This window comes from Paramormyrops kingsleyae, chromosome 13, assembly GCF_048594095.1.
Source record: "Paramormyrops kingsleyae isolate MSU_618 chromosome 13, PKINGS_0.4, whole genome shotgun sequence".
NCBI lineage: Eukaryota > Metazoa > Chordata > Actinopteri > Osteoglossiformes > Mormyridae > Paramormyrops > Paramormyrops kingsleyae.
The window spans coordinates 27,813,794-27,838,693 of record NC_132809.1 but is presented as its reverse complement, the minus strand read 5'-3'; the positions used below and the strand labels follow the sequence as shown (position 1 = coordinate 27,838,693).

At 41.8% G+C, this 24,900-nt stretch overlaps 1 protein-coding gene across 2 annotated transcripts; it reads right to left on the bottom strand.

The window, feature by feature from the left end:
• Positions 1-287: 287 nt before the first annotated feature.
• On the bottom strand, positions 288-24,835 carry LOC111850540 (switch-associated protein 70-like). 2 transcript variants are annotated; one of them, XM_023824530.2, is made up of 12 exons: positions 24,650-24,834; positions 15,885-16,025; positions 13,437-13,610; positions 11,163-11,390; positions 10,114-10,260; positions 9,517-9,625; positions 8,638-8,819; positions 4,801-4,908; positions 4,320-4,486; positions 3,778-3,976; positions 1,528-1,624; positions 288-1,441 (listed from the first exon to the last, which is right to left on the bottom strand). In XM_023824530.2, exons 1-12 carry the CDS (start codon positions 24,743-24,745, stop codon positions 1,323-1,325), a joined length of 1,767 nt encoding a protein of 588 aa, XP_023680298.1. In that variant the 5' UTR covers positions 24,746-24,834; the 3' UTR covers positions 288-1,322. The 2 variants fall into 2 exon arrangements, with proteins under 2 accessions (XP_023680298.1, XP_023680299.1); XM_023824531.2 differs by lacking the exon at positions 15,885-16,025 and having other exon boundaries at positions 24,650-24,835.
• Between the last annotated feature and the right edge of the window lie 65 nt (positions 24,836-24,900).

Sequence of the window (24,900 nt, the reverse complement as noted above, 5' to 3'; positions counted from 1 at the left end):
AAAATCCAAACACCACCACGCTATTAATGTGACGCTGTTTAAGTTTTTTTTAAGATATTTTAATTTCATTATATATCTCACAAGGCTGAAAGTTCATGTTGCATTATGATATAAAATGGTGTTTTAGCCTTATTTTTGTGCTAATGTAGGAGTAGCCCTGTGACTGGTATCAAATCCAGAGTTTCACTCCCTGGCGCCCTCTGCTGCTTGAGAGGCTCTAAGCACCTTCTTGATCTGTTAGTGGATAAATTACTGGATGGATGGAAGGATGGAGTTATTTTCACAGGTTGTTCAAAATGCTAAAAGCCTTTAATTGCCGCTTCTTCCTACACTGCATTGTCTGGCTTCTGCGCCATTGTAGATACCTTAATGATAAATGTCTGATGTGTCTTTTTCCATCTATGAATTACAGCCTCAGTCAAAAAAACAGTAAAACTGAAAAACTGGTCCATGAATTCCATATACAGACGCTGATGTCGGGCTGCAGAAACATTTTACTATAGTAAGTTGGTACAGATTTCAGCTGCAACAGTTCTTACTAGGACTGACACAGCTGAACACATTAGTCCTGTAACTTAACACCCTAAGCAAGCTCATGAAATTTTGCAGAATATGCAAGCTGAGACTTGCATAAATGTCCTACGGATATGTGATGACACGGTACTTTTTATTAAACATTTAAAAACTTTTTTTGGCTTTACACAAATTTTCGGTATGAGACTGAATAAAAATGCCCTAAACAAAACAGACACCATTACTCTGTCATTTTGCATGATTAGTTGGGGTTTAAACACAGTTAGTTTCATGTATATGTTTCTAAAAGTATACATTTCTATACTTTTTTGTGCCATTGCTATGCTGCATTTTGTTTTGCCCCACAAACTATCAACGATGGCGAGGAAAAAAATCACAGTGTTGATAAATAATGGAATGAAATTGGGGACCTATCATTTTTACACTTTGGCAAAAAAAACAAAAAAAACAAGAACAAATATGAAATGTCAACTAAAAAAACTGGAATGTGTAGTTATTAAAAAAAGCTTTAAAACTAAAATGACCATTAAAATCCTGCATTAATTATTCATTTTAGGTAAAAATGATTATGCGTACGAACAGTGGATTCATCTTGGGTCCCACTAGCTGCTCTGGAGATGTTACCTCTGAAAACCTCTCCAGCTAAGTGATGTTCTGAATGACAGAGGAGCCGAAACCTTCCAACGAACAACTTCTGACAGAGGGTTATGGGTAACGCCTAGCTGTTAACGCGCCGTGCGGCTGGTGTCGTCGTCACGGAAACGCTAGGCGGGTGTGAGAGCGGCTCACTACTGGGTTTGTCCAGGCCTGTTCTTCTTCTCTTGCCAGTTCTTCTCCCTCAGGTTGAGCTCCGTGTCGGTGAAGGCTGCAGGCCCCCAGTTTGTGATCCTCTGGGGTCCCTTGGAGCCTAAGCAATCAGAGAGCGACACAGAGCATGAAACTGCATGGCCGTGGGGGGGGTGCCCTACCGCCGTGCTCCACACTGCCCCCTACCTGGCTGAATGAGGCGGATCAGCCCCTCTTGATGGGCCACCTTGTTCTTCCAGCTCTGCGTCTTAATCGTTGCATTCTCCAGCTTCTTCATCACCTCCTGTTACTCGCATGTTCATGAGGGTCATTATTAATCACATGCGGCACGTCTATCATTGCACTTACAGATTGACTTATTTTAATGCATCAAATGTGTGGAATCTTGCTGACAAATCATAGATTATCAATTAATAGAAAAATACCGAAAACCAAATTGATATATTGCCCAATATTAAGGTTCTGCAGGTTATAATCTATCGGCCAAAAACCTGCTGACGGAGCGCTAATAATGTCTCTCTAAATGTTTACGACGGGCGTTTACACTGAGGAAAGCACTCAGCGTCCCTGCTCAGTGGAAACAGGTGCATTTCACCCAAAGAACCCACAACGAAATATGCGACGTCTAAGGCTAGGAGGCAAACTCGCACGTCAATGATGAAACGCACACATAACATAAAAAGTCATAGATAAAATAAAGGAGGACTGTTTGTGATCGACTGGCAATTAAAATATGATCCATTTTAGCCATATAAAATGATAATACCTGATATGAACAGTTTTTGGAAATTTTAGCATCTGCCACAGAGACAAAATTTCCATTTTGGTCAAGCCGCACCAGACAGTTTGCATAAGCACAGGATGGAGTGCAGATTTTGCATTTCGTAAAGACTCAGAGAGTACAGAGATGCTTGAGGGAAAGGGGGCCCACCGGCTTCTGGGCAGGGAGGGAGGACGGCCTTCCTGCAGGCAGTCTGTGGACTAGCTAACAAGGCAGCTGTTTCTGACTCAGTACTGCTTACTTCCTTAAAAAAATAAGTTGGGCACCATGTCTACACACTATGCATGGCAAACTGTCTTTTAACCGTCGGCTTAGTCATTATCACTAGATTTCTACTAGTAAAAATAACATGCTAACTAATAAAAATGACATTTTTACTAGTTCAATAGATATCTTCAGTAAAACTGAATTATAGATATCTACAATGTGACATTTTACAAGTAAAATTTTATTTTGGACAAATGTGGCAAAAATCCAATGGAAATTCAATGTAAATATATAAATTGGGTTATAGATATCTATAACATGAATTTATACTAGTAACAGCACAGTTCTTACTAGTAAGATTAGTTAGACTATTACTTTTACTAGTTAAAATGAAGCTACGACAGCTGTGCCTCTGGTAAAAGGCGATCTGGTTTGGCAAACCACTTTCTTATACTGACTTGGAAATTTGGCTTTTAGTTCTACAATAATGCTATAATACCCTGTGATCCTGACCAAGAAAAGTGGTTTCAAGATTGATGGGTCCCACTTTACATAAGGCTCCCCTTTGCCACTTATAATTCAATTCAATTTATTTTTATATAGCGCCTTTCACAACAGGGTTGTCCCAAAGCGCTTTACAGGGTTGTGTTGTGATACATAAAACAGAAGTAGAGGGAGATACAGAATGGGGAAAAAAAGGGAAGAAAGAAATTGAATAAAGAAAGCCAGAAGACAATGGAGGTAGTAACTCATTAATAAGAAGAATACTGTGGTATAACTGGTTTATAATCGTTTGGTTATGATTTACAAAGTGTTACAACCTAATTAATAACCTGCTTATAAACCATTCATAATCCCTTTATAAGGGTAGTCTTATTGTGAAGTGGCACCCATTGATGGTTAATGCTATAATTAAATGTATGGAGCTTTAATTAGGTTAAATATTTTCTGATTTGCTAGTCAAAATTAAAATAATCGGCAGGCAATTACAGATCTTTTACAACAAGCATAAAGCAAAACCTGAAACAAATATTTCCACCGAGCAGGGATGCTGAAGCTTTCCTCAGTGTAAGCGCCCGTCATAAACACTCAGAAAGACATGATTAGCGCTCCGTCAGCAGGTTATCGACCGATAAATGATAAATTGGTATCATATTAATATACCTGATCCCTTACAGCCCAGCCACTCTATAAAGACTCCCTTCTGGGGAAAAACCGTGTTCCATCATGGCCAGCACCTCATGCCACCAGAACAGTATTCTCCCCATGGAAATCAAATTAGTTACCATGCAAACTAGTTCATTTCCAGAATTATAGATTCGATTAGATTAGATAGATAAAATAGATTAGATAGATAGATAGATAAATAGATAGATAGAGATCCTATTTTGATTCTGATTAAAAGCTATGGACAGCAACTGTAACGTCACGGCAATGGTTCCCCCCACCTGGTACTGCTCCAGCGCCCCATGCCTCTCACTCTCCAGCTGCGACAGCTGCTCCATGGCGGCCTGAAGCGCGGCCTCCTTGGCGAGCCGCTCGTCCTGCAGCTGCTGCTTCTCTGACTGGGTCTGGGCGATGGCTCGCTGCTGCTGCAGGTGGATCTGCTCCAGTTCGGTGCGCTTTGTCGCCTCCTCCTCCAAGAGCCTGCGGGCGCCAACGGGCCAAGTGAGTGTGCAAGACGGTGCCCATTTTGTGTGTTCCAGCGGCGCGGGGCCTGGGTAACAGTCCAGAAATCAGCGGCGGTGGCAGAAGCTGCCTCCGCAGAGCCAAATCTGCTCAGGCATTTACAGGCTATTACAGCGTGTGATGTGCAAATTCAGCTGAGAAAGACGGCCAGATGAACAGACGGCTTACAGCTTCTTCTATAATATGGAACTAAGAAAATGTAGCCAAAATTAATTTCATTTGATATCAGATTCATCCATTTCCTCCTAGGTGAGGTCAGGAAGCATTGTCTGCAGTACACTGGGTGCATGGTGGGTATGACCTGGCCTGCAGCTTGCGCACAGCTTCCTCGTCCTGCCGGGCTTGCCTCTCGTCCTCCAACGCCTCTTCCAGGCGGTGGTACATGTCCTCTAGCTCGCGCACACGCTGCAGGTACTGCTCCAGCTCACTGGACTTCTGCGCCATCTGCTGCTCCATCTGCAGCCGTACCTGTGAACGAGTGGGCAGGGGTCAGGCAGTGGGCGGGGCAGGGGTCAGGCAGTGGGCGGGGCAGAGGGCAGGCAAGAGGTCAGGCAGTGGGTGGGGCAGGGGTCAGGCAGTGGGCGGGGCAGAGGGCAGGCAGTGGGCGGGGCAGGTGCAGGCAGTGGGCGGGGCAGGGCACAGGCAGTGGGTGGGGTAGAGGGCAGGCAGTGGGCGGGGCAGAGGGCAGGCAGTGGGCGGGGCAGAGGGCAGGCAGTGGGCGGGGCAGGGTGCAGGCAGTGGGCGGGGTAGGGGCAGGCAGTGGGCACAGAGGCAGCACCCACCATTTTCTCCCTCTCCAGGTCGGTCCTGTAGCGGTCCTGGAGCTCCCTCTGCGTGTGCAGCCGCATCCTCTCCTCCCGCACGGCTTTGGCCGCCGCCTCCTCCAGTTTCTGTTGGGAAATGCGGCGAGAAGGGGCTGGTAAGACGGAGAAGCCTTTCAGAGGCCCCACACCACGAGCCAGGGGGGTCACACTCACAAAAGAGCCTGTTCCTCCGCAGACTCAGGGAGCCCTCTGTCTCTCCAGACAGGAACATCGCACAGGTGCCAAATGCACACCAAGAACAAAGGAGAGGTCTGTTTTTAGAACCCTGTGGTCCCTCGCGCTTGAAAAACAGGCTCTGCGTTTTCTTTATGAAGCATGTGCTGTAAGTAAACTTACATATAGATTTGACTGGTTGTGACAAATTCAGCTAAATGACTGCAGCCATTTACAGAGGAGCATACATACTATAAAACTGTGGAGAAAAAATGGTAACAGGGTACCAATAGTGTTAAAACAGGAAATGAGAACTCTAATAACTGCAAATATGAATCCACAGAAAGCCTGCTGTATTTATTTTATAGTTCTCTGGAAACTTTGGGGATTTTCATTTGAGTGTTTGTCTTAAATCTCAGAGAAAATGCAGAGGTGTCAAAAAGATTCACCTCCTGCATGCTGAGCAGTGCGACCCTTGAGCGTAACTTTAAGCATTTTCTGCTTCATTAATGGAGCATCAAGAGATGAAGTGTAAATGCAAGACTTCATTTGAAAAACACAAGGTGTGTCTGGTTTTCATTAGGGGAAGTGAAACTTTTACTTAAAAAAACACAATAAACACTCACTACTCTGTATTCATTCCCTGCACAGTTTACTGGGTAAACGGATCCCTGCGTAAACTAGCAGTTCTCAGAGAAAATGCCCCCCCAAAACTTCAGCTTTTTAATCTCTAAGGGCTTGGCAGGAAATGCTGTTGCATCAATTCTTTGTTAGAGCATGTGTTCCAGCGTTAGCACATATTACTTAGTGATTCTGATTCCTTCAGATTTCTCTGTGTTACACCACAAATTCTGATGCAGTCTACAGACCGACTAACTCTGCAAATTGTACTGAATTTTCTTCTTAACTATTATTGGTTATTTCCACTGATCACTATATCACTGCTTTGTTGTTACTGGTGATTTTTATATGCACACAGATAATCCTCATGACAATACTGCCAAAGCTGTTTCTGAACCGATCAACCCATCCCAGCGAGTAAACAAACATACTCATACTCAAGGGCATAAGAACATAAGAACGTAAGAAATTTACAAACGAGAGGAGGCCATTCGGCCCATCAAGCTCGTTTGGGGAGAACTTAACTAATAGCTCAGAGTTGTGAAAATCTTATCTAGCTCTGATTTAAAGGAACCCAGGGTTTTAGCTTCCACTACACTAGCAGGAAGACTATTCCATACTCTAACTACACGCTGTGTAAAGAAGTGCTTCCTCAAATTTGTTTTAAAATGTTCTCCCGCTAACACACAGGCACACACAGGATGTAGTATTTAGTTAGGGAAGGGGTTCCCAGTCTCTGTAGTCCAGTACTGGCCCATGGACAACATTTCGATGGGGTATGGAATACGGGGGTTTTGCAGAGGGGATGGTTAATTTCCATAAATCAACTATATAATTTAAATTTTTCACCACCGCTCATGTTTGCACATTCTCTTCTCACCTGAAACAAATTGAGAAGGTTAGGACTATGAAATCGCAAATCATTCTGCATAATAATAATATTAATAATAATAATAATAATAATAATTTAATAATAAATGCATAAATATGCATGTGTTATTTAATATTTTATATGGTTAATTACAGCTAGGAATAACAATGATGATGAAGAACAAAAATAATAAAATGCTATATATTCAGATCCTGTTAAGCATACAGCACGTGCCAGTGCTTTTGTGTACACAAGTATTTAAATGAACTATGACTGAGTATGTGGTGTCATTGTTAAAATAACATTCCCAGCTGAAAAAACATACTGGAACAGCAGGAGTGTGCGAGATGCCTGGGGATGTGGGGGGGTTACTCCAGAGCACTGGGAGCCCCCACTAGGGCCCCAAGGCTCGTCCAATGAGAGCTTCGAATATCAGCCATAGGCTACTCCGCGAGGCCCAAACCCAAGGGATCCAACAAATGACAGTCGGTCACCGCATGGGCAGCCTGTATGAAGGACATCCTGTTGGTGTTAATGGCTCTTATCTAGATGACCACCAGCCTTTTAAAAAGTGCCATAAAATGTGAGCTGGGGGCCAATTAGAGTCCCCCGAGACAATAAGGCAGGCAGAGGGAGCAGTGGAAGTAAACAACAAAAAGCATCATTAACAGCAAGCGTGACAAAGGGTGGCTCTGCATCCCATCGATGTAAACTAGCATGCATGCTGTTCACAGGTTGTTTGCACTGCGTGCCCAATTTCTTTACCTGGGAGGCAATGCTGTACAAGGTCGTTCATGGTTAAAGACTTGTATTGATGTTCTTTGAGTATTGTTTATTGCATTTATTGATGTTCTTTGAGTATTGTTTATTGCATTTATTGATGTTCTTCGAGTATTGTTTATTGCATTTATTGATGTTCTTTGAGTATTGTTTATTGCATTTATTGATGTTCTTTGAGTATTGTTTATTGCATTTATTGATGTTCTTCGAGTATTGTTTATTGCATTTATTGATGTTCTTTGAGTATTGTTTATTGCATTTATTGATGTTCTTTGAGTATTGTTTATTGCATTTATTGATGTTCTTTGAGTATTGTTTATTGCATTTATTGATGTTCTTCGAGTATTGTTTATTGCATTTATTGATGTTCTTCGAGTATTGTTTATTGCATTTATTGTGCACAAGCCTCTAAGTCATTGTGGAGAGTAGTTTAGGTTATGTCAGTGTACCATTAAACTTTCAGCCTCTCAAGTACCATTTCACACCTGTGGGATCTGCCACGAATACCCTACCATCATTACATACTGCACTTACAATTTTCTTTGACCAGTGCTGTATTGAACATCAGTGCGCTACAGCAACCTCAGAATTAAGTATTAAGCTAATTTAAAAAAAAAACACCAAAAATTAAACGAGATCCTGAGATTCCCCTCAAAATGTACTCACCCAATGTTATTACTAAATCAGCATCATCAGTTATGTTTAACAATCTTTAACAAATGCAGTGCAATGGATGTTATGCCTCCTGTGCTCTCCCTCCCGGCACCATCACTGCATGAGCTCTACCTAGGGATGGGCCGGTCCACATTTTTTTCAGTTCTGATTAAAATACACAACTGTCAATTGTGATTGCAATACAAGAGCTCTTTTTACTTTACTATTTTAATATAATATTGGCTGTTTTAGGTTCTTGCTAATTTCCTGGACATGTTTATAAAAGCAACGTTAAATATATCTTATAGGGAAAAAATCAGAAAATATTACACTTTGAGGACCGTTTCCATTCACATGCATGTATAATAATAATAATAATAATAATAATGCATAATCAATTTTTTGTAGGGAGGAGTCACCTCAGTAGTGGTGGCTTCTTTACTTCTGGTACTTTGCTGAATTACTCCATATCAGGGTTCCCCAGCTCCGGAGTACTTACTGGAGTACTTACTGGAGTACTTAAACACACGTACAATTAGTTTGCAAACAGTGAGCCGAATAAGTTGTGTTTGAGCTGGAAAATCTGCAGACTGTGTCGCAGACTGGCCCTCCAGGACCGGAATTGGGGATCCCTGCTCTGTATCCTGACTTGGACTACCTGGGTAGCACTTTGTGTTTCGCTCAGCGTGTGGAAGGGGGCGGTGAGGGGGCCGTACCATCCTCAGGGTCTCCAGCTCGCACTGCCGCGTCTCGTTGGTGGCCTGGAGCCGCATCATACTGTTCTCCAGCTCCTCCAGCTCGGCCTGCTGCCGCACACGCAGCTCCCTGCGCTTCTGCTGCGCGTACTGGTGAGGAGCCGGCAGTCCCAGTCTTATCAGGTTCAAGCAGGTCTGGATGGCTAAGGGGGGCACAGGGAGGGTCACATGGTCAGGGGGGCAGATGCAGCATTTAAGAGGTAACACTTTCCTAGATGGGACACAAATATAGATTAGATTAGATTAGATTAGATTAGACTTTATTAATCCCACAATGGGGGATTAATAGGATCAGCAAAAAATAAAATATTATTATTATTATATAGTACTGTACTATTACTTATGTATTAGTTAACCACAATTAATTACATACTAATCTCATGTTAATTCATCATTAAAGAATCACAATGCATCTTTCATCCCAAGCAGTTACTATATTTACTATATCTGTTAATTCTGTAAACTTTTGTGAACTACTGAAGGAACAATGAATACAAGTGAAATACTGATCTCATGTTTGTTCATCGTTAATTAATCGTGACATCTTTTATCTCAAGTAGCAATTATATTTGTTCATGAATTGTTCATTTGTACCTCAGTAGTAACTCAGTCATTATTCAGTATGTCTGCCCCATCAAGTAAAGTGGTACCATTCAAGAAAACGTACACCAAACGAAAAAGATGCAACATAGATAAGGACACAAAATGAAAATAGAACCTTAATAGCGACTATCAACAGCTATGAATAAATACAAAAAATCTAGAGTCACTGATGCATGGAGGGAGGACCTGACAGGTTATTTTCAAACGGAATTTTGCATATGGTGAGAGAAGCTGTACCTTGAATCCATTCCTGTTTCTTCCTTTTGTCTGAAGCATTGATCTCAAAACTCTTGTCAGAACATTTGATGATGAAAAGACATTTCCTTCCCTCCTTGTCTGGTAAAGACTGGGGGACAGAAAACACTTCAAACACATTCCTTTCAGACGGGAAGGGCATAGACATCAACGTGTATCATGATGATCACATGGAAACAATGCAGCGCATTGGAAATCAGAGTGAAAATCTACCACTCTGGCATCCTTTACTATTGTTGTTTTTGTTTACTATAGGTGTTGCGTTATACAAGTAAACAAGAAATTCGGTCATAGGATTATTTTCACAGTATACCTGACTTGCTTAATACCAAACACCTAAAATCAGAATCAGCTTTATTTAGCCAATTAATATGTGCAAGAACCTTTTTCTAGTATGTCCACTCCATATTAGTGATAAACAAAAATATAAAAATCCCAGCGATAAACACAATAACAGACAAAATTAGCCAGGATGCTTTATTGCAGGACCCATTATATATAAGCCACACAAAAGTCCACAGTGTACAAATGGCGAGAAAGTACGGATAGGAAAAAGGACTGCAGCGCCTGACCTCTCACCTCAACGCAGCAGTTCCTGTCCAGCACAATATCCCCCTTTTTCTCTGCCAAGTCCTCACCCACAAAGTAGGAGATGGAGCTGAGTCTCAGCACAAACCAGCGCTCCGTCCAGTTTTTTCTTTTGTGACCCTTTTTCATCATATACCCCTGCAGCCAGAGCACAGAACACGGCGCTGGAATGTGGTCCGTTGGCATTTTGTCATTACTAGGCTTCCCTCAGGCATTAACACAGGGCAGATAATGTTTAAAAATCTAAACACCTTCATTGTTATTTCTAAAAGGGGATTTCCCCTGCCGAGTCAGTGACTACCATAAAAAATCTATCGCAGAGAAACCCCCGTTTACCTGAAATGCTAATCTAAGGAGCGAGGCGATGAGAAGTGTTGCATTTGCCATGTCTGTGTGTTGAACTTGAAAGCCAGTTAAATTTGCATGTGAAGCAGCGCTGGCGAGCGATTACGGCGGGCGCAGGAGCACCTCCGCGGCTTTCCTAGCGAGGGGCAAAAAGTCCACAGCTGGCAGTGCTTGGCAACGGCAGCACTGCGCCATTCCAGTCGCGGCCTTTCAGCCGGAGCCAGGGGGGACATCAAATGCAGAGCCCTGAAAGGGCGGCATTCACACCGTGTGCGGCTCCGAAACCGACAGCGGCGGCGATGGCGCCGAGAGCAGCCAAAACTCCCTGGCTGTGGCATCTCCAGAGGCATGAGGCCTGAATATCAACTCACTGACTGTTCTGTGGAACAGTAGCTGGGCATCTCAGTTGGTCTTACTACCTGGCAGATCTTAAATGTTACCAAAAGGAGTCCCGAATGTGAAAATCGAAGCACCTCTGTCATGTATCCCCCCAAGACTAATCTTGACAGGAATTACAACGGAATCATCTAAGCTGGTTTTACTTGAGAAATGTAAAGGGAAAGTGTGCACTGATCACTCATCATCTGTGACCACTGATCAACCTGAGACCATCAAAACAACAAAAAGCTAGCAGCTGGTGGTGGGAGTGACGGCTGTGGTGGAACACGCCTCTGGCCAGAGAGTGGCAGCCTCACTTGTTTGATAACACCCAGGATGAGCTCTTGGAAGATCTCGGTGATGCCCATGGAGAGGGTCTGCCGGTCCATGCCCTTGCTGAAGTAGCCCATGCCCACAAGCTCGATCAGCTCCCAGACACTCAGACAGTTCTGCTTCCTCTGCAGCTGCACCTTGTACTTTTCAAACTTCTCCTCGGCCCAGCCGCCGCCCATCGCTTCCGTCAGCTTCCGAAGAAAATACTCAATCTGTGGGTGAGCGTGGTGAGACTGGCCTGTGACTCATGACTAATCAAGCATAATAGGCACATCACATTTTTTAAGTCCATTTCCAGAAATTCAAGCGGTTTCCAGTTAGAGGACAGCTAACACCGGCGTGAATCAGGGTCCCACTGCCACAGGAAGCAGCTTACTTCCGTTCTACGGCTGCTGATGGGGCACCAGAGCAGGTCACACTCCCTGAATGGCCTTCTAGCAACTCAATGGAGCTTTATGGGACCTTTCAGCTCCCACGAAGACAAATGAGTGTTTCGAAGGGGATGCTGGTGGCACTGTTTAAAAGCACAGCTATTCCTGCTCTCTTTGTGTCTTTACAAAAGTGAAGCTGCTCTCACATACGTAACTACGCTTTACGTCGGAAGATTTTCGGAAGAGTGACGGCTCATGTGCAGCTGAACCCTGATTAATGGGAAATTGACTTGAGGACAGAAGACGTCGATATGGGCACATTCAGGTGCAAGTGGCTCGGCCTATAAATACATACCTATAACACGTAAGCAGTGCTCCGTGCTTCACTGACTCTGAAAAGCACCCTGTAGTTTCGGAACCTTTGACTGGAAAGCCAGATTTGGCTTCACTGCACATGACTGGTGCTCATTTTTAGACCAAGGGCTCTCAGAAGATGCTTCATAATGCATCATAACTGTCTTTCTCATTTCCATTTACCAACAAGTAATCTCCACTATGTACTCAACTAAGTAATCAATACATATTTTTTAATTTATATACCCATTATAGCTGATTCTGCAAACTTTGCAAAGTACTCTGTTCGTACCTGTATCAATATTCAAACCTAATGTTAGGCTATATAATTTGATTTTCACTTCATTGCCATTTCGTACATGAGTAAGCATCAGATCTGGTCCTGGTGATATCATTTCAGGAAATAAATGGCTTCTTGGCATTTTCATTCTCTCCCATATGTGGTCATTTTTACACACAGAAGGTCTATTTACAACCTAGACAGTCCCCTTCAGTGGAAAAAAATGTTGCTACCCAAGCTGGGAGAGATCTCATCTGACTTAAAGCAGAGTCAGAGTAACAACACATGTTTTTTAAAGATTATAGAATAAAATATAAAGCTGTATATGGGGACAAGCAAGGTCTCTTTCCCAATCGGTCTGAAAGTTTTGATATCTCATTGATATAGATTATATTGTTATACTAAATACTATTTCAACAATTCCATTCCAGATAAGGACTGTTGATTTACAACGATACACAGTACTGTTAATCACAGATTCTACCATAATCCACCTTAGTATCTTAAGCACCCTACGCCAGGGGTCACCAACCTTTTTGAAACTGAGAGCTACTTCTCGGGTACTGAGCCATACGAAGGGCTACCAGTTTGAAACTCCCTCCAAACTTCCTCTAAACTTTATGTATAATAAACATTTTTTTTTTGGATATTATCATTTTCAAATCTATATAAATGCAAATGTGATTAAAGAAGAATAGCAAGAGGATAAAATTAAATTTTAGACGCTGCTCACTGGTGAGTTGTGCTATTTTTAGAACAGGTCCGCTGGCGACTCATGTGGTTCTTGAGGGCATACTAGTGCCCGCGGGCACCATGTTGGTGACCTCTGCCCTACTCAATCTCCATTTGTTAGCTAAATAGACAGATACTTTTCTGCCTTGTTTTATGAACTGAATACTGAAACTATTCATATGCCCATGCTAAGTGTAATAACAGGCATAAAACCCTGCACTTTTTCATCGCTCCATCAAGAATTTGGTTATTCTTTGTTTATGGTTGGAAAAAAAAATGTTATGTGAAATTATAGTGACTACTGTTACTGCTCCACATTCGACTATAGAGCACTGTGGGTATGTTGGGCTGATATGCCATTTAAATTTGCAAAATGCCTCATACAACAAAACACCTCCATTTTGAAATTTTACCCACAATTCACTTGCAGCAGAGTCTATGTCAACATGCCTGTTAAACAGCATGCTGACGGCTTCATAAAGCAACTCTCATCTGTGAGACAAACAGAGACCCAGACTCACCTCTTCGCTGACAATGACCAGGGGGTATTTGTCCTCTGACAGGTAGTTGAAAATGCACCAGACCTTGAACGCATCCTCCTCGTTGATGAGGAGATGGTTCCTGTTGAGGTTTTTCTTGACACACAGAGTCCAACACATCTTGTTGAATTCTAGTCTGTCAAAGTTGTCTTGGACCTGTGGTATGAAAGTCAAACCTTCTTATGCCTGTTTGCTCCCAATTCTAAAACATGAACGTGATGCTGAACAGGAAATGCTCTCTGTAAACAACTAATATTAATGCTAAAATAAACATGGGCCACACTGCCATGGAGACACTGTTTACTGGAAAACTCAGTCACACCTTTTCCTTGAAGGGGCAGTCATTCAGTAACTCAGTAAATCAGTTACTACTCAAGTACAAATCATGAACAAATATAGTAACTGAAATATATGCACCGTTATGATTGATTAATAATGAACGAACATGGGATCAGTACATAACTAACAGTTTGTTTCTGGTTAATTAATACATTAAGTAAGAGTGTACTACTACATTTCTGCCACATCAGTGTTGGTTGCAGTGTTGCTGAAATCTCAGTAATGGGGGGGGGGAGACAAAGACAGTAACAGCCAGTCTAACAGGTTTAAGTTACTCATAAGTGAACAAATGCAATGCCTTTCAGTGTTGTATGTAATACATAATGAAACACCAACAGAACAAAAATGGCAGCTTTTCAGAGCAAACAAAAAAGCAACTGAACAGATATACATATTTGTTCGTTTTACTGATATATTTTACTTTATCTTTGGATATAAATTCCTGTAATCCTAAACGCCATGTTTAAGTATCCAAACTATCACCTATTATATTAGGTAACACTTTACATTAACTGCAGCTTCATAATGTATTCGTAGAACATTCATAAGCAGCATGTAAGTACACCATAACATCCAAACATACCTTAACAGCTTTAACATACATTAATATCAAATATTATATGATAATAACAAGCAGTGTAATTGTATAATCATGTTTGTTATTAATATATATTAATGCTGTTAAGGTATGCTAGGATGTTATGGTATACTTACATGCTTCTTATGAATGTTCTATGAGCGTATTATGATGGTGCACTGAATGTACTGTATTTGCATTATAAAGGCATTATAAAGGATGGCTGAAGTGCAGCAGCCTAGGTTCTGCAGCTCAGCCATCTCTGCTATGTCTGCTTTGTCTCCAGGCTCAGGCTCCTCCCTCCACCCAGTCTGCCCATCCAGTATGTTCTCCCACTCTCCGCTCCTCAACAACGGCAGCCTTGTTAAAAAGGCCAACAAGCAAAGCCCCATTTGCCTCTCAGTACATATTCATTAGCATTTGAAGGAGAGGAGAAGGTAATCTAGAAACAGATTTCTGCTCTTTTTTTTGTTTCCCCAAAGCTGTTCATAGTCTGATGTGGAAGTCTTTTTTATATATTTATCTATCCATATTCTAACCGCTAATCCTGGTCAGGCTCGTAGGGGGCATGGAGCCTATTCCAGACAGCACAGGGCAGGGGTACACATAGTGAATTAGGACAGGAAGAAACAGGAGCACCCAAACGGGGAGAACATGCCAATGCCACATGGACATGGAGAGATGGCATGATTCGAACCCGCAACCTGGAGCGGTGGGGCAACAATACACCATATAAACCATATATACAACATATAAATAGAAACGCATATAAAGAGTGTTTAAGGAGAGCATACTCTCACTGGCATGCTGCCAGACCATACTATATATTACACAAACTCAAAATAAGTTGTGAAGGATACTGGCAGAGACTACAATCTGCGTAATCTATGCATGTCACCTAGTAGGTCCCTAAACACACACCGGACATGTGTAGGGTGGGTAAGTTTTTGCTTTTCTATTTTGGACCTTGCTTCTTTTCTGGGCGGTATGACCTCACTGGTCTAGCAGAACAATGCAAGCAGCACTTTCAAGAGTGTGTGGCTCTTTGCAAGCATGTGAGGACGAGGGGAAAGCAGGGGACAGGCCCCACACTCCACTGTGGCAGCGTGGGCTAGAGAGATACAGGGGTGCTGGTGGGGCAGAATGAAAAAAATGGCCAATCGCCATCTTGAAACCGCACAAAACTCCTGGAGAAATGAGCGTTGTGTAGATAAGAGGAAGATCGATGTTATGGTGGTTTAGTTTTAACCATTATCTTCCAGTTACTTCATGTCACTATTAGGAAAAGAAAACAAAACAGTTCAAGCTAGATAGCAAGAAGCTCATTTGGGTGCCAGAGGAGATGCTTTTTCCCCCCAGTGCAGAGGTTTGACTGCACATCTCCAGATCTCTGGGTTGTCTTACCATCCTTAGGCTCTGACATACCAGCAATGTGACACCATCCTTCACAACTTCCTTGAAAGGATAGTCCTCGTAGATGAAGAGAGGTTGAGAAGTTGTCAGTGGGTGCTTACCTTGTCCAGTATGAACTTATTGAGGTAGGGCATATAGCCCTGGTTGGAGACAGGACCCTCATCATCATCCTTGAAGTGTTCCTCAAGAGCAACTGGGTCATGGGGGATTTTCATCACGGTGCACAAGTTGTGTGACAAAACCTGTGATGCATTCATACCAAAACATAGGCTAGTCACTAGTGGTACGATGCACTGATACCATTTTTTTCAGATCGAGTACAAATACAGATGCTCGCTTTCTAGTACTCACTAATACCAATTAAGGTTGTGCAATGTCTAAAAAAATAATATAATATTTGCTATTTTAACTTGTGAAACTCTGAGCAAAACTATATACAGACGATCCACTGAACAGCCAGTGCAGGGGCTGATCATTGTTTTTTAGTCTCTGTGAACAAGTATAGATCAGCGGGTTAATTACGATTTAAAAACGTCACTCGAAAACTCTAAGGCACTGGTTCACAAACTTCTTATATAGCGTTACCACCTCAGAAAGTAATACACTGTCTGCGTACCAACATCAGGACATTATGCCTGATTGATACTGGGTAAGAGCTTCTGTCATTTTCACTGCATGAGGCTTATCATTTGACATTTTCAAGCCATGTTAGTGTTTGCTACACGTTTCGGTTGTTGCAGAGTGTTGCTGCTGGTGGCAATTTGGTCATATTCTTTCTTAGGTTTAGTCCTTGAATGTTTATTTAGATTACTAGTGTTGTATGAACCTGATTTTGTACCTTCTATAGATGGTTTAGTAGAGCACAGTTTGAGATGCACTATGCCTGGGATTTCATTGTTAACTCTGAAGTAGTTCCACACCGCAGATATTTTGTCCCATTTATTTTGCCCATTAGTATAATCACTGATCCATCATTACGTGATGAGGTTATAAGCATCAGAACATCGTCACAAGGATGAATTCAAGGACAGGAGCGCGGCATCAGACCTGATTTCAATACTATCACCACTATTGTTGCATCCCTGCTAGTCACCACTCAAGGCAACATTACGAAATACTTTCTCTACTTCCTACATGAGATATTGTGGATCTTTGGAGAATGTTTAAAATACTAAAAAAGCATCTTGGTTATCAACATAATTTTTGAAAATTTAGGTCTGCCACATGGAAATGATGAGCATATGCAAATAATTAATGACATTCTTGACTGACGACAAAAACATTCCCTTAAAAATAAAAAGACGCGACAGAATGTGGTGAGAATTTACCCAGACTGCCCTGCATTGTTGTAGCTTTGTTAAAAAAAAAAAATGACCCGCAGAAAAAGTGCCTCTTTATCAGGGCAGAGCACATGGTCAGCTGAGGCTCCAGTCTGGTGCCAGTCTGACAGGAACACAATGCATATCCTCTCTGATAGGAACTGATCCAACGTAGGGCTTGGAGTCGGACAAGCAGGAGGGACACTCACTGAACTTGCTATCCTAAATCACAGTCTTAAGCTCACAACTCATGATGTGCATAAAAAAGAGGTATTTCTCTAATATTACTGTCTCTAAAACTACCTTTAATAGAATGCAGTATAAAGTACTCTCTGCTTTGGATGAATCCCGCTAGTGATATGATGTAGTTTGAGCTTCATGTTTCTTTAATGTGGCCAGTTTGATTCAGGGTGTTTTAGCTTTCCAATAAAACTGGCTTATTATGGAATTTAGTGAAATAAACCTTTTAGTGGTAGGCTGGGTTGGAATCATTGCGAAAAGGTCATTGATTTTTGGTAATACGTTTTCTACAGTTGCTATTCTGCCAATTAATGAAAGGGGTCAGTTTTTCCAGCGGTTTAAAACATCTATTGTTTTTATTATTGGAGCAAATTTTAGGTGAAACAACTCTGACAGTCTGGTGGAAATATTTCTGCCCAAATACTTAATGTTACAAGTGGGAATAGGGAAGGGGGGCTTTGAGCTCCCAGCATTCACAACAAATGGGGAGAATTGTTGATATTGTCCAGTTAATGGCATAATCAGAGATTTCAGAAAATGAATGAATGAGCTTGATAACTTCTAGAAATTTTGCTGGCTATTGCAGATAAAGCATGGCATCATCCGCATAAAGACTAATGTTGTGTTGAGTATTGAGGATTTAACTTCACTTGATACTGTTTTGTCGTACAGCAGCAACAAGGGGTTTGATGAATAGAACAAAAAGCGATGGAGAGAGTAGGCATCCTTGCCTGGTCCCCCTGTGCAGCGTAAGGCTCTTCGATATTGATCCGTTTGTGACGACTTTGACCATTAGTGAGCTGTACAGTATTCCTATCCTAATAAAGGACTCTCCGAAACCAAATTTACATAGTGTTTCAAATGAAAAAATCCAGTTTACTTTATAAATGCTTTTTCTTCATCTAATTATACAATTATTGTTTCCATTTCATTTCGTTTCAAGATGGGTGGCTAGTGTTTTACTGATAATTTTGAGATCTGAGTTGAGTAATAGGCGGGGCTAACTGGAGCAGAGAGCTGGGTCGTTATTGAGTTTCAGTACTATTGTAATGAGGGTGGCGTTCATGTGTTGTGGAATTACTGAGTTTGTTTTAATGTCAAGTAGCATTCTGAGAAACAGCGGCGAGATTGTGTTCCAAAACTGTTTGAAGAACTCAGCAGGAAAACAATCAGGTCCTGGAGCTTTATTGTTTGGCATTTTGCTGAGTGCTGTATAGAGGTCCTTAGATGTTAATGGTGTGTCCAGTTCATCTGCTTGTTCCTTATTAAGTCACGGTAACTCTATAATACTTAAGAAGGAATCAATATGTATTGGATTTGGTTCCTTGTCAGGGGTATATAATGTATTTATTCCAGTTCCTGTTCCTTTTTTTGTATGAGTATGACATAATTTTTCCTCTTACATTACTTTTGCTGTTTCCCACAGTAATGTGGATGAGATTCCCAGAGAATAATTCATTTCCATGAAGGATGCCCATTCGTTTGTAAAGAATGTGTTGAAATCAGGGACTTGGGCGGTGAAAAGTGTAAAGATTCTCTGACTGATTCATGGGCAGATTCTTTATTATTGTAAATTAAGCTGACCCTTTCAATTTTTCAAATGACTAGCCTTTGGGCAGAAGCAGAAGCGAAACTTGGCATGATTAGGAAGGATGATGCGAAAAAATGAATTCAGGAGACTACAGTGAATCACTGTATGTGGTGGTCATGAGTAACATATGTTAAACATGCGGGTTTCTCCTCTACAGCAGTGGTAGGACTTCCTCCATATATATACAATGCCCTGATGCAATGCCTAGAGAGCTGTGTAGGGTGGGAGAGAGACCAGAGTTAGCTAAAATACCAAATAAAGAAAAGAGAACAGCATAACTGTTGCAAAAACCATTTGGAAGCCCTTTATAGTCATCTTCCACCTAATTTTCAACGCTCATCAATGTACTCATAGGGTTTTGGTATTCATTACAGGGACCTGGACATAAGTAACTGAAGCTTGGACATGTTCTCTCCTTTTGCTCGTTGTGTAACAAGCTCCATTCGAGTGATCTCTTTATGACCAGCTCACAAATACAAAGCAAAATGTGTTTCCACAATATGCTGACAGTTTAAGAAAGGTAAAGATGCACAACGCTTCACTAAAGAGCAAAACAATCAGTTGTCTGGAAGCACTTCACATTGAAAGTGAATGAAAACGCAGTCGTCTGTCAGTATTGCAAAGCATAAGTTAAATATCACCACAGCACGATTGCAATGCAAATACATCATAAAAGACATTCGGGTTGGATGGACTCGCCCAATAATTAGACAATATGTGCCATTTAGCCTGATGGAGTATCCTAGCCTGTCATCACTTTGACTTGAATCATCTAGCAAATTTTACGTTTTACGATTCCTCCAAACTAAAAAAAAAATAAAATTCGCTGCTAAAACAAAGGTTAGCCCCGTCACATAGCCGCATCACCTTACATAATACAGTACATAATAACCATATATTAACTAGAGGTGTACCGATCCAGACCTATTTGACGGATCGGGTATCGGCCATGCGTGACCAATCCACGTCATATACTTATACCTATACTTAGTTTTTGGCAATCTCTAAAAGAGAGCTCCTATTTCGTAAAATCAATCGCACGACAGCTCTTTCCCATTTTACATGTGTTTTTTGCAGCATTCAAATGAAACGCTAATGCTGCCCCTCAGTCTTTTTTGCTACTCAGTGGGTGTGAGTACAGTGACTTCCGCCTGCTGTGACGTCACGCGCATGCCCTTCGCAGTACGAGGAGCGTAAGATAAGACGTGACGATTTGGGAGTATTTTACATTTTTAACAGAAACCAGTAGCAAAGCGATTTGCAATCTTTGTAAAATAAAGTTTTGAGAGGTGGGAATATAGTGTTTAATGGACAATCCCACTTAACAAAGCGTACGCAACTGTGCGAGACAAAAAAAAGCAATGGATGATTTGGGAGTCGCTAACTTGGACTGTTTTGCGAACTCGCTGCAGCTTGTGATTCAAGAGGGGCTGTCATCGCAACAAAGTGTAACTGAGCTGACGCCAATGGGAGAAAAATTGTGTTAAAATTTTAAGCATTCGCCACTTCTGTATAGTTCCTTTGAAGATATTCATATTGAATTGCAAATGCCTCAAAAACGCTTAAAACAAGACGTACAAACGAGGTGGAACAGTATGTTATGTATGTTTGAGGTAGCTTAATTAAATATTTTTTGTCATAAATTTTTTCCATCTGTATATATTACTTTTTTTAAGCTAGTAAATAAAGTATAACAAAGTAAAAAGAGTTCTTGTATCGGAATCTGTATCGGTATCGGCAGTTGTGTATCGGAATCAGATCGGAACTGAAAAAATGTGGATCGGCCCATCCCTAATATTAACATATAGTGTGTTTTGAGTAGGGTTGAACAATGCTGAAAAAAAGTTCACACTGCTATATTTGATTCCCAATATTTAAGAGTTGAAATTTATCTAGACAATCAATTATTATCTACCAACAAAGTCTGTCAAATAAGCTGTTATGATGTTTGTCCTGGGTATGACGTTAAACTGTATCCGGCCCTGCAAGCGGTCCTCAAACTTGCATGGAAATACTTGGGAGTTGGTGGCAGGATTGGCACTCAAGCCAGCGTAAAAACTTCACACAGCTCCGATGAAGTAGACACAACTCTCTTCTGCTCTCGGCGGGAGCAGCTCTGCTGCAGCCGCCCACAGGAAGGCCACACACATAATGAAGGGGAAGGGGGAAAGTCCTCAGGAGCCTCATCCAGGGAAGAGAGGAAACCGCCGGACAGCCAGTGGGGTCAGGCCTGTCAGGGAGGGGGACTGGTGTGGTGCTGAGGCGTCGCCTGCTGCACATCAGCACTCAGGTCCCAATCTGAGGCGGCCCAGCCGGGTGGCACGTGGGACGTCTGGTCTCTCTGGAATGATAACCACCGTCCTCTGCTGTCTGAGGAGCTTTGTGCAGCTTCACTCAGTTGTTGATAGGTGCCCACGAGGTGACACTGGTCTGGTCATGGGTGACTTCAATGTGACCACTGGCACTGGCAAAGCTGGCTATGAGGATTGTGTAGGTCCCCACCAGTCTGCAACTGTGCTGAAACTAGCTCCATTTTCCTTAACTTTGCAAAAAAGGTCAGGGGCTGCGGGGTCGCTGGATCCTGGTTCCAGCGCCCTGATCCACATTGTTGGACTTGGTACTCCAAAACTGGTGGTAGGGTGAAGGAGACTGATCACATCCTCCTGGACAGATGCTAGAGGCTCCTACAGAACTGCAGGGTCTACAAGAGCGCTCAGTTTGTGAATTCTGACCATAGACTTGTTGTTGTTACTCTGAAGAAGATTCAGTTTAGGTCCAGTAGGCTACTGCCTACTAGAAGAATGAAGCTGAACCTGGCCCGACTCCAAGATGAAGCTGTTTCATTGAGAAGATATTTTCACAGCGATAATATTCGATATACATGAATCACAATAAGCAAAATAATTTAGCAAAAAAGTCAAATGAGCAAAAAAATAAGTCAAAGTGATGACAAAGACAGGCTAAACTACTCCAAGAGGCTAAATGGGACATATGTATGGCTAATCTGGCATTAGTGGGTGAGTCATTCAAACCAGAATGTCTTCTTTTAAGATGTAGGCCTATTGCACTGTAGTTGTGCTGTGCTAAGATTGAGATTTAAGGTCTGCTTTGCAATACTGACAGACAGCTGCATTCTAATTCACTTTTAATGTGAAGTGTTTCCACACGATGATGCTTTCTCTCTTTATCTGGACCCTAACCCTGCATGTGCAGTCTTCCTTCCACCATATTGCTGAGTAATCAAGAAGGAAGTTTCTAATTGATGTGTTTTAATAATCGAGTAGTTGGGACAGGTTTAAAACAGACATAGCTCAAACTCTGTTATAAACTTTTTGCATGACACCACCATAACAGGCTATAGCTAGGGATGGGCCGATCCATGTTTTGTCAGTTCTGATTCAAATCCAGTACAAAACTGGCAACAGCGTCACTTACACTTTGTCGTGATTTGGTTTTCAGTTCAGCCTTCTAACCTATGTTTCCAACTAAATTAAAAAAAAAAAACAGATATTGCTTTTATTAACTCCTACAGTACACAAAGTACATACAAATGTCAGTTATAATGGTGGTACTCGCCTAGGGTTTACCAAGTTTGTGAACCACTGTTTTACATGGTCCGTGACATGGTTTTTTTTTTATCATAATTAAATCTATTCAGCCAGTTTCCACAGAGACTGAAAGATCATGATTAGCACTGCTAGTCAGCATCCATATACAGATTATCCATATATAATTTTTTTCCATGCTTATGTTTTTTTTTTCATTTAAAAAACATTTGCACTTGGTTTTTTTCTTAAATCACACACTCAGCGACCCACTAGCTTATGGGACCATAAGCATACAGACCACAAGTCTCAGGAACTGTTTCAGCTGCATAGATTCAGCTCCACAGCAAAGCTAACTGCACACAAACCCTGCTACAATCAAGACTTGAACACTCTATTCCCCTGGTTACATCTCAAAAGTCATCACTTGGAAATGGAAATGCCTAGTTTTTGTCTATATGGTTTGATTTTCTGCTGATACAATCGTTTATCATTAGCCACTGTACTTATTAACTTGCATTAACTTATGCTAAATGAAATTAAATAATAAAAACAGTGACACCAGTGGCCAATAATATAATTAGATGAATTTTAAATAAGAAATAACAATAATACATTAATATATTATATCATAAACATATACAGGTCGCATGAGTCTCGTGAGAATTGCGTAGTGACCGCTTCAACCGAATGAGCCGAACTCGCTTGTCGATTGCCGAGAGTCGGGAAGTAGTAATGGCCTAAAGCAGTGTTTCCCCAACCCAGTCGTCGGGGAACCCCGGACAGTCCACGTTTTTGCTTCCTCTCACCTCCCAGCGCACCTGTACCAGGTACTCAGTGTTCCTGATTGGCTGGGAGCTGGGAGGGAGCAAAAACATGGACTGGCCGGAGTTCCTTGAGGACTGGGTTGGGAAACATTTGAAAACCGACTCGACCGATTCGGAGGAATGAACCGGACAATCAATCGCTTGGATAGTTGCTTTTGCCCATATCGCGCTGTAGTTCGCTTTAGTCTTGTTCTCTCCAACTGAAAATCGCGCAAATACAAATGCGATTCCGCCTTGCATTGGACTTGGGTACTGATATATTAGTAGCCTTAGAACAAATTCAGTTTGTATACATCTCTAAAGGGTCTTGGGCTGCTCGATATAGGTTGGGTACGTGTTTGTTGGATACCGTTCACAAAATTCCCCATTTGCCTTTTTAATAACTCCTGAGCTGTTTTTGACTCACGGTGCCGACTCCTATTGTGCAAGACAAGCCTACAGACTTACAGTTTTAATTTATTATTCCTTTGGGTGTGCTCCATTAACACATTTAAGCAGAAAGTACACAATAAGCACAGTACATAATAAGCAGAGTGTACATAATATCCATGGTCCTGTTTATGTGCCCTATATGCCACTCATGTAATAGACACACGTTACACATCACAGACACATGAACTGTCCTAATAATTCAACTTAATTTATCCTTCCCCCCCCCCGCCAAAAAAAAAAACAAAAAAAAACGCTTCCAACAAAACTATCCGTTAAAAATGGCAAAGGAGAGTTCACCATAACAATTACAGACAACGAATTATACACCATCGGTTTTACACAAAATTAACTTATATATAACAAATATATAAGCGATTCGAGCAGGACATTGACCTGAGATCCATTTAAGTCCATCAAAGGCTCCATTTTAAAGCAACGACAGCACTCGCTGGACCATCAGTTCCCCCCTTGCCTCCTTTATTTAGCTCACCCACAAAGTTTTTTAACCTGTTGTGTCAGCAAAAAAAACTACCGACTTATCCACATCTACATCACATACAGTCGCTATTCAATAAGACAAAATCACATCACATCGGTATTAAGCTGATCAACCGGTTAAGAATCCACATGTAACCCGATAAAGTTCCCGAAAGCACTTTAAAATGACAGCTAGATCCCAGCTTATGTGTCTATGCTGCGTTACCATTTTTAGTTAAATTGTCAAGTCAAAAACAAAAATTTTGTTATGTTATCCATATTACATATAAAAAACAGAAAGGAAAACAAAACTGACTAGAGGGCGGATGTTGGAAACGGCCACTGTGGGTTAAGCGGGTTGAGAAACATTGTGAGAAGCAGCGGTCAGTTAAACAAGTCTTACAAAAGCAAACTTTAAAGGGGGGAAAACGTTACCTTTAGCTGCGACTTGGACACCTTCCCGCTACGGTCCACGTCCAGAGCCGTGAAGGCATGCCATATGGACTTTAAGAGCTCGTCCCTCAGACCCATCTCGCCCTGTGCTGCCCGCCGAGCGACAGACCGCGCGCTCCGTCCTGCTCCACGAAATTCGGAGTCCACGCATAGAGATCAGCGGCGGTCATGTGACCTAGAGGCGCCGCAGCTGCAGATGCGGCTTTCAGAAGCGCATCTAAGGGGAACGGGGA